Below are 11101 nucleotides of genomic sequence, written 5' to 3'. Positions count from 1 at the left end.
TTAAAAACAATTTTAATTTAAAATATTTAATGTTTTAAAAATATTAATACAACAGTAATAACAACACCTTCAACAGTCCTTTTCTATATTTGAGGTGCTCTAGGCCAAGAGAAAAAACAAAGATTCTCACCACTGTGCCATATGGCAGCATCATTATGGATTGTGAGGAGATTGAGATTGTTAACAGTTTTAGTTTGGCTCCATAATCAACACTCTTGGTACCAGCAGTGAGGAAATCGAGAGATGGGTTGCACTGGGAAAGTCAGGGACCTCTCCAGAATACTGAAAGGCGATGACATCAGTCTGGAGACTAATGTGTGCCTCCTGATTCAGGGCAAAGTCTTCGCAACTGCTTGCTATGCATCAGAGAAATGGACAGTGACTAGGGATGATAGAAGGAGAATTGATGCCTTTGAGTTGTGGTGCTGGAGAAGAGTGTTGAATATACCATGGACTGCCAGAAGAACAAACAGGTTTGTCACGGAGAAGGTGAAACCAGACTGCTCCTTGGAGGTAAGGATTCAGAAGCTTCATCTGTCATACTTTGGATGGAGGGACCGGTCGTTGGAGAAGTGCATCATGCTTTGGAGGGTGGAGGGACGGTGTAGGAGAGGAAGATCATGGATAAGATGGATTGATTCAGTCACTGGAGCAGTGATGTGTCAGAGTCAGTAAAATTGGCACAGGATAGAGCAGGGTTTAGGGCTCTTGTACATTTGGTCACTATGAGTCACAAGTGACTCAAAGCACAAAACCACAACAGGCCAAGAGAGCAAAAATGGTTGTCCTGAAGAGGGTAAAACCAAGTTGCTTCTTAGAGGCAAGGATTTTGAAATGTCATCTCACAATACTTTTCAGGAGAGGCCAGTCTTTGGAGAAGGACATTATCCTGGGAAGGGTGGGGGGCAAAGAAGGACATTATCCTGGGAAGGGTGGGGGGACAGTGAAGGAGAGGAAGACCCTAGATGAGATGGATTGACACAATGACTGGGGTAATAGAGGCAGTTGTGTCAGAAACAGTGAGATTGGCCTAGGGTAGAGCAGGGTTGCGTCGCAGGCACATAAGAACAACAGGATTAACAAGATTTTTTTTAAAGTTCAGGATCACTAGGAAAGCAGAGATTAGTGCATGGATGGGAGGGTTGAAGAAGCATGCAAGTTGCAATGGCCACTTGATGAAACAGGGTGATAGAAGACATTTATCAATATTAATTAATGACATAAGACACAATGTATAGAAGTTATTGTATAAAACAATGTACATGACTAAAACACTATGTATATGAATGACTGTATGCAAACCAATAAAAAACTATAAACACCACTTTTAGTGTCTTTTTCAATGTGCACTCTGTGTATACTTATGTGTATATACAATATATCTGTGCAATAATATACTCCACTCCCTGCCATCAAATAGATTCTGACTCACAGTGATCCTCCATAGGTCTTTGGAGGCTGTAAATCTCAGTGGTAGGAGACTATCCATCTTTCTGAGAACCAGTTGGTAGATTCAAACCCCAGGAGACAGAGCCTTTAGAATGGTAGCAAAACTTGCTATAGAGTACATCCCCAGATATTGACACATAAATATATAAATACACTTTGGCATCTAAATTGATGGAACACGTGACTGTGCGAGTTTTGTTTTTTTTCTTATTTTTCTAAATTCACATCCTCTAGCCACTACTACTGAGAAATCTGGTGGGTTAGTCAGTAGGGAGTTGTAATGTTAACGGCTGGAGCCTCTGGTTGTGACTGCCAGTGACTCAAAAGGAGAAAGATGGACAGGCTCCTCCTTTGACCTGAATTCTAAGTTTAGAACTTAAGAAGGTCAAGTACTGTAGCCTTCAATATGGATTGAGGCTCAATGTCAAGAAGACAAAGATTCTCACCACTGGGCCGATTGGCAGCATCATGATGGATGGTAAAGAGATTGAGATTGTTAAAAGTCAACATCTTGGCACCAGCAGCAAGGAAATTAAAAGATGTATCGCAATGGGAAAGTCTGCTGTTAGGGACCTCTCCAAAGTACTGAAGAGCAATGGTGTCACTCTGGAGACTGAGGTGCACCTGTTACAAGCCATGGTCTTTGCAATCATTTGCTATGCATCAGAGAGTTGGACAATGAATAGAGAGGATAGAAGGAGAGAATTGATGCCTTTGAGCTGTGATGCTGGAGAAGAGTATTGAATATACCAAGGACTGCTAAGAAAATGACCATCCTGGAGAAGGTTAAACCAGGTTGCTCTTTGGAGACAAAGATTTTTTTATTCATTTATTTTAAATTTATTATTAATTTCAATGAAAATTTACAGGGACTTTGGATTTCCATTCATTCACTGTTGCACTTTTCTCCCCTCCCAACCTTTCCCTCTAGTACACTATCCTCTTGGAAAAAGTAAAAGAAAAATTCTTTCATTATTGTACAATCCCTCCCCCGAGGTCCACTCCAGGAGACAAGGATTTTGAAGCTTCACCTGACATACTTGTTTGGACATGTTTCAAGGAGGGACCAGTCCTTGGAGGACATCATGCTTGGGAGGTTGGAGGGACAGTGCAGGAGAAGACCTTCTATGAGGTGGATTGATTCAGTGACTGGGATAATGAGTGTAGGTGTGTTGGAGACAGTGAGATTGGCAAAAGATAGAGCAGGGTTTAGGGCTGTTGTACATAAGGGTGCTATGAGTTGCAGGAGACTTGATGGCACATAATAACAACAACAGTTTTAAACAAGATACAACTATGCTACATAATTCATAACATGTTCAGTATTTCTTTTCTTAGTATCTTTCCCAACTTTTTCACACAGCTAATAAAAATTAGAAAGAGCACTCTGGCTGCACTCTCGCCAAGAAATACTTCTTTGTTCTCTTGGCTGTCCACGGAATGTTTAGTGCTCTTCTCCAACACCACAGCTCAAAGTCATCAATTTTTCTGTTATTCATTGTCCAGCTCTCAGATGCATTCACTTCACAGACTTTGGGCATGTTGCTAGGAGGGGCTCTGCCTCAGATAAGTACATGATGCTGGGAAAGTGGTGGGTCAGTGAAAGAGGAAGACCCTCGACAAGGTTGATTGGCATGGTGACTGCTGCAATGGGCTCTAATGTGTCAGGAAGTGTGAAGATGGCACGAGATAGGACAAGGTTCCAATCTGTTGTTCATAGGTTCGCTATGTGTTGTACTCAAGAGCACCTAACAAAAACAACAATTAAAATTACCCAACAAAATTAAATTAAGAGTTCATCTTTTTTCAAAAGGATATTTAAATCAATCTTCTTTTGGGCTAAAAGAGTTTATGTAACTTATATAGTTATTATTACTTAGCATTAATATTCATGAAAAGGTTTTCTAATGCAATTATCCCATCTTCCACGATATTTTACTTGCATGTGTTATTAAAGATATTGTTCTATGAGTTCCACATTCTGTTGGATCACCTTTCTTGAGAATGGTAACAAATATGGGCTTCTTCCAGTCAATTGGCCAGGTAACTTCCTTCTAAATTTTCTGGCCTAGATGAGTGAGCATGTTCAGAGGGAGAAAGAATTGAGGCGGTTAATGATCTATTTTTCCCTGGATTCACAATTAACAGCCATGGCAACAGCAGCTAAGGAATCAAAAGACATGTTGCATTGGGAATACCTGCTGTTAAGAAGTTCTCCAAAGTTCTAAAGAGCTAGGATGTCACTTTAAAGACTAATGTGTGCCATAGTCTTTTAAATTACTTGCTCTGCACCCGAAAGTTGGGGAACGAATATGGTTGACAGAAGAATTGATGCCTTTGAGTTGAGATGTTGGAGAATAGTATTGAATATCTAACAGACTTAAAAAATAACAAACTACAAAAATGACAAGCATGTTTTAGAAGTACAACAAAGTGCTCTTTCTTGGAAAGAATAGTGAAACTTGCTCTCACAACTTTGGCCATGTTATTTGGAGAGACTAATGTTTGTAAAAGGATATCATGCTACGAAAGGTGGAAGGTCAGAGAAATAGAGAAAAAGTCTTGACAAAATGGATTGACAGTGACTACAGTAATGGCCTGAATCCCAGACATGACCCAGAATAGAGCTAGGGTTAGGTTTGTTATTCATTGGGTTGCTCTGAGTTGTAGTCATCTTAACGGTAATTCCAACAATGAATATTTACTGAAAGAATACCAGAATGTCTTGTCAACTTTGAGCAGATTTTTACGTTTTACAGCTCTATATTAGTCACCTGCTTGCTTATAAAAACATTGTCTGATAGATGACAACACAATTACTTTCATGTTTCCAAATTCTATACAAGATCAGATATAAGTTGACCCATAGATTTTGAAAAAAACACCTTCAACACCTATTGTCATAGCAGTATCAGTCACAATAGCAAGGAAACGAAAGCAGTTCAAACACCCATTAACAAATAAATGGATTTAGAAATTGTGGTACATTTGCACAATGGACACAGCACTAAGAAGCAATCATTCAGTACAATATTATATAACTTGTGAGAGATTAAAGCATTTTTGTGAACGAAATATCTCAGTCATTTAAGGACAAATATTCCACTAGGTCACTGTTGTGAAAATGGGAAGATAACGGAGTAAAATATATATAAATGTTACAAGGAGAAAGGAAAGAAGGGGCCATCGAAAGAGAAAGGGGCAACAATCATTGGGATAGTAGAAGAGAGGTTAGTGGTTGGAAGGAGAGCGAAGTAATGGGAAAGGTTCAACGGGGGCTCGAAAAGACATAGAAGGATGGTTATTAATTAATGACTGTATAAAATACAAATGCATGTACAAAACATGATTTTTGGGGTTTTTCTTTTGCTTTCTTTTCTCCTTTTAAAAATTATTATTATTAATTTTAATGAAAATTTACAAAGATTTTGGATTTCCATTCATTCATTGTTGCACTTTTCTCCCTGCGCACCCCTCCTCTCCAGTTCGTTCTTCTCTTTGAAAAGTAAAATTCTTTCATTGTTATACAATCCCTCCTCCCAACTCCACTCCACTATGCAGGCTTCGTTCTGGACTCATGTCATGACAATAATACCTAATCATATGTACCTATAAAACATGATATGTATGAATGATTATATGCAAACCAACAGAAAAAAATAAACTCAGATGGTGGAAAAAGAAAAGTTAATCATTTTATTGGAAGAAAATGAGTAGGTTTAGAGCAGGAGCCATGTGAAAGCACTTAATGAAACTCAAATCTTGGAAGAGCTCTTGGGAAAGGATAAACGCTTTATTAGAAATCAGCCTGTGGTTAGGAGAGTGAGGGAAGGAGTTACTGCTTAAGGGGCGCCGAGTCTCAGGGAGCCCTGGCAGCTTAGTTACGCTGCTAACCACAAAGCAGCACCTCTCTGGGGTTCATAGCCACCAGTGGCTCCAAGGGAGAAAGATGAGTAATAAACCAAAATTCAATATAGACGTGGATGTGTTGTTAAGTGTTGGGGACAGTTATGGAGGGACTCTAGGAGAGAATATGTCAATGATGTGGCAGGGAAGAAAAGGAACTGACAGGATCTTTATCAGAAACAAACAACAGGTACTACTGAATATTTTCTTAATTTACTGTCCTCATCCCTACCCTCAATTACAGCTACTAGTATTATGACATTCTCTGAGAAAACTAGAATGCAAACATAGACTCAAAACAGGTTGCAAGGAAGTCAGTATTCAAAACCTGGTGTTATCTTAGTTTATACATAAATACGGTCAGGAAGTGACGGCTGAGGCAGGTGTCCCTCCTTACAGAGAAACAACAGTATGTGCAAAGCAGCTGTGATGGTGTCATCATTGAAGAAATCTTTTCATTTTCTCTAGAGAAACCCCAAATTGTTAAGAAAATTACTAGATTAGATTTACCCAATAGTTTTAGCTCACTTGTAAGGAGTAGATGGAAGCTGATTTGAGAGTTTTGGCGAGTTGAAATTAGGTACATAGATTTTAATATCTGTGAAAAATCTTTTGAAAAAGCTTCAACATTTTATCTATCGGCATGTTTATATCATCTATTGTAAGGCTTGTTCAATACAATGCCCACTCCAGTTTTATAAAGAGGCATTATAAGGTGAGTATAGTCAAACCTTTGCTTACCCCAGAGGCCTGTAGCTAAGGAAAAAATGGTAACAAGTTTAGTTGCAACATTTTCCTGGAACATGGTACCCAGAAATAAGCAGACCCCAAACACTGATAAGGTTGTCATGGAGAACTGCATTCCAATCTTAAATCAGTTATTGCCAAGAAGGGTGGTTTCAAATTCTACAGGCTACATGAATTTCCACCTGGCCTTTTCCCCACTGAGATGTGGTGAAAAGATAACAGTAGATACTGCCCTGGCAAAAATGAATCACTAAAATGCCATCTTCTGCTTACGTGTTCCCCACTCAAAACATAACATTTTTAAAAAATTTGCATTATTGAGTCTCAAGCAACTTGAGGGCACATAACAACAACAACATGATCTAAAATTTTAGGAAAGTAAGGAAGTTACCCATACATTGTTCATGTCTTTTACTTTTCTCTTACATTGTAAATGTCACATTCAATATGGAATTTTTATCCTGTTTTTGTCATAAAATGCTGTCGTTAGTTCCACTCAATTCAACTCCTACTCATAACAATCTTATGTATGAGAGACTCCAACCAACTCTTAGCAACTTTGTGTATAAAGATCAAATCCTTGCCCAATTTTAAGCGCTTTCTCACAGTACCTGCTGTGCTTGGGCTCATTTTTGCAGTCAATGTGTCCAAAACAGGTATCTGTTAGATTGTCATACTGTAGAGGCCTGTGCATTGTCGTGATGCTGGCAATTATGCTACCAGTATTTGAAATATTAGCAGAGCTACCCATGGTGAACAGCTTGATTGAAACCAAGCTTCCAGACTATAACAAACTAAGAAGCAGAATGAGTCACCATTCCTGAAATAATAGACCCATGAAAACCCTGTGAATAACAGTGAAATCTAATAAGTCATCTTATGTTGCTGTTGTTAGGTGCTGCTGAGTCATAGACGACTCATAGTGACCCTACGAACAAAGGCCAGAACACTGTTCATACATTGAGTTTCCGGAGGCAAGCCATTTCGGAATTGGATGCCGCTCCTGCTTCCAAGCTTGTTTAAGTCGGGAAGCTCCACCAAACACTGTCCAACATGTGTAACCATCACATTTGGCACATCAGTGTCACAGTGTTTAGCATCACAGCAACCACGAGTTACCTCTGTACAGTAATGCACAGACCACTGCTATACCACCTAGAAGAATGTTTGATAAAAAAATACAATTTGAACCTTGGGCCCTTTGGGGCTTTAAGCCACCACCTGCTTTAAGCCCTAGGCCAAGCCTCAAGGACCTCACTTCTGGGGGGAAGAGCAGTATCACACATCAAACACCAGCTTGAAAAAAAGCACATGACCCCTAAAAGTTGCAATTACTTGCACACAAGACCGCCAGGCTCAGGCAGCAAGAGGACACAAGCCATCTTATATATTATTAAATATTCTTCCTAAGAACCATTGACGAAATAGTTTGTCAATAACTAACATTTATACGACTGATCTTTTTTAATACCATGGACTTTTAATATTTATATTGCTCCAGTGTTTATTATTATTAGTTGTTGTTGTTGATTGTCATAGAGTCAAGCACAACTCATGGCGACTCTATGAACAAAAGACCCGAAGCTTTTCTGTAACTATTATTTCTCCAAGTTCATTGAGTTTCCATAGGCATGAGATTTAGGAAGTGGATGCCACTCCTGCTTCCAAACCTGAATCAATCTGGGAACTCCTCCAAACACTGTCCTTGATGTGCAATCATTATGGTGTTTGACATGCAATGCTGTGATAAATATTAATTTCTTTATTAATGTGAACTTTTTTATGGGTAAAATATTGTATATGTTCATCCTACTATTTGAAATTATTGTGCATGATATTATATTGCCTATTTCATTATTATCAACATTCATTATGATATTTTGCTAAATCTAATACTGAGAACCATGCAATGTTACTCTGCCAGGGATGTGTCCTATCTCCATACCTTTTCAACCTATACGCAGAGCAGATTATCCGAGACGATTTATCAACAACCTGCGTTATGTGGATGACACAACCCTGCTTGCTGAAACTGAGGAAGATCTCATGCACTTGCTGCAGAGGGTCATGACTGCAGCCTTCGGTATGGATTGAGGCTCAATGTCAAGAAGACAAAGATTCTCACCACTGGACCAACTGGTAGCATCAGGATGGATGGTGAAGAGGTTGAGATTATTCACAGCTTCAGTTTGCTTGGCTCCATCGTCAACACTCTTGGCACCAGCAGCCAGGAAATCAAAAAACGTATTGCGATGGGAAAGTCTGCTGTTTGGGACCTCTCTAAAGTACTCAAGGGCAACGGTGTCTCTCTGGAGACTAAGGTGTGCCTGATACAGGCCATGGTCTTTGCAATCACTTGTTATGAATCAGAGAGTTGGACAAGGACTAAGGAGGATAGAAGGAGAATTGATGCCTTTGAGCTGTGAGCTGGAGAAGAGTATTGAATGTACCATGGACTGCCAAGAAAACAAACAGATTCATCCTAGAGAGGGTTAAACCAGGCTTCTCCTTGGAGGCAAGGATTTTGGGGCTTCGTCTGACATACTTTGGACATGTTGTAAGGAGGAACCAGTCCTTGGAGAGGGACATCATGCTTGGGAGGGTGGAGGGACAGCGTAGGAGGGGAAGGTCCTCTATGAGGTGGATTGATTCAATGACTAGGGTAATCGGGATGGGTGTGTCAGAAGCAATGTGACTGGCACAGGACAGAGCAGGGTTTAGGGCTGTTTGTACATAGGGTCGCTATGAGTCGCAAATGACTCAACAGCACATAGTAACAACAACAATACTGAGAAATCATATCATTGCTAATATTTTTTATTTCTTACCTCTAATCAACTATAGTTGATTATCCATAGTATTTGTTCTCATTTTGTTGTTTGCATTTTGATTTTGTGTATTTGACTATTTTAATGTACATGTTTAAAGTTTTATGAGTTAAATATATATATTTTCTCTTATGTTTGTATATTATGTATTTATAAGAATACATTTTCCTTCAGAAAGATTTAAAGATTCTATTTTCTTACATATTTATGTCGTTTATACTGAATAACTTAATGCTCTTATGTCTATTTTAGGATTATGTAATAACCTGAACTGATGATATCCAGATAAGTAACCAAGCTTCTCTACATCATTTGTTGAATAATTTTATCATTTATCTTTGGGTTTGGGTGCGTCTTTTAATACGAAGTTAACAAATAATCTGGCCTGAACACTCTACATGTGGCTTCAGGTACAAGCAGTGTCTACTGAATGCTGTATTTCCAGGTGGATCTCTCTGCAGGACCAGGCTTCAGGATCATCTAAGGCCCCTCCTCTCTTAACAGGCTAGCATTTAAACACACCAAACCTGCTCTTTGTGGCCCTTTTAGCTGTTTACTTGGTTTTTCCTGGCTATAGCCCACATTCCTCCAAATGACTTGAGAATACAGAAAAGCTCATTTTCAGAGTATCTGCCCCCAGGCAGGGCATGAACTGGAAGAGCTATGACTGTAGGATTTAAGAGCCTTTTCTGGACTAATGATTTCCACACTGAGATGTTAGGGGACATGCAAAAGAAGTACAGAACAGAGTACTTCTTTTGCATTTTTTGTTTGTTCGCTAATCCAGGTGAATGTACGTGAAATAAAGTACAAGAGTAGGCCTACAGTGTTGTAATTTAAATGATGTCCACAGATGAGAGGAAACTAAGGTAAATATAAGAAAATGGAATTATTTAGAAGATTCTTCCTTAATTTATCTTAACTATTTTTGCTCTTTTCTGAGTTAAGATGATGCACCTTCCCCGTGTTGTTGTTAAGTGTTGTCCAGTTGTAGGTGACTCATAGCGACCCTAAAGTCCTTGACACTTGCGTGTGTGACTTTCATCCTTTCTCCAGGTTCATCGGGTTTCCGGAGACAAGCTACTTAAGGAAGTGGGTGCCACTCCTGCCTCCAAGCTTGTTTTAATCGGGAAGCACCACCAAACACTGTCCACCATGGGTAACCATTATCGCATTTGACACATCAGTGTCACCGTGTTCAGCTTCACAGCGACCACAAGTTGCCTCTCTATGGCCAAGCAGACACTCCAGGACTTAACGACCTAGAAGACTGAACAAAAACAACAAAAAACAGGCCTTAGGGCCTCATATTAGATCACCCACCTTTGGCTTGGTAGCGTAGCGTGGCTTTCAGTCTACGAGGAAACTGGTCTCTCTGTGTTGTTAAGTGCCATCGAGTCGTAGACGACTCATAGCTACCCTATGAACCAAAGTCCTCGGCACTTGTGTGCCTGACTTTCATCCTCTCTCCAGGTTCATAGGGCTTCTGGAGGCAAGCTATTTATGGAAGTGGATGCCACTCCTGCTTCAAACCTTGTTTCAAACGATCTTCCCTTTATCCCACTTCAAATACCTTAGAAGTGAACATCCTTGAGCAGGTTCTGTACTCTTTCAAAGTCTCAGTTTCTTTGTCTGCAAAATGAGTCTAATGATAGCAAACAAACAATTATGAATGTCATCTCCTGCTGGCAGAAAGAGTAATGTTAAATTAGACACCAAAGAACTAATGCTGAAATTGTGTGGAGCAATTGGAACTCTAATCACGACTGATGAGAAAGTAAAGTGGTGCAAACATTATGGAAAGCTGTTTGAACTTCTTTAGAGAACTGGGAATAGAAATATCATTTGATTCGGCAGATTCACTACTAAGGATGTATCCCAAAGAAAAACAGCTGCAAAACAAACTGACATACTCACACCCATGTGTATTATGACACTATTAATAACAGCAAATAGTGGAAGCAATGGAAGTGTCCATCGACAAATGCATGGCTAAAGAAACTGGTGAAGTATTATGCATTACTAAAAATTGATGCATAATAATTTTATGCACCAACAACCAGAGCCAAGGAAGAGGAGATAGAAGATTTTTACCAACATTTACAATTGGAGATTGATCGAACATGCAATCAAGATGCATTGATAATAATGGGTGACTGGAATGCAAAAGT

General features: G+C 39.4%; 1 protein-coding gene across 1 annotated transcript in view; it reads left to right on the top strand.

The window, feature by feature from the left end:
- The window catches only part of LOC102858537 (NADH dehydrogenase [ubiquinone] 1 beta subcomplex subunit 9-like), a 25431-nt gene extending 16231 nt beyond the window's left edge, over positions 1–9200 (top strand). Inside the window, exon 2 of the mRNA XM_006895086.1 lies at positions 9183–9200. Within this exon, the coding sequence (XP_006895148.1) occupies positions 9183–9200 (18 nt within the window). The remainder of the gene's footprint in view (positions 1–9182) is intronic.
- The last annotated feature ends 1901 nt before the right edge of the window (positions 9201–11101 follow it).

The sequence above is a fragment of the Elephantulus edwardii genome, unplaced genomic scaffold, assembly GCF_000299155.1.
Source record: "Elephantulus edwardii isolate Elephantulus edwardi_28Jun2011 unplaced genomic scaffold, EleEdw1.0 scaffold00157, whole genome shotgun sequence".
Taxonomy (NCBI): Eukaryota; Metazoa; Chordata; class Mammalia; order Macroscelidea; family Macroscelididae; genus Elephantulus; species Elephantulus edwardii.
Note: the sequence above shows the minus strand (reverse complement) of the source record. Positions and strands in the feature narration are given on the sequence as shown.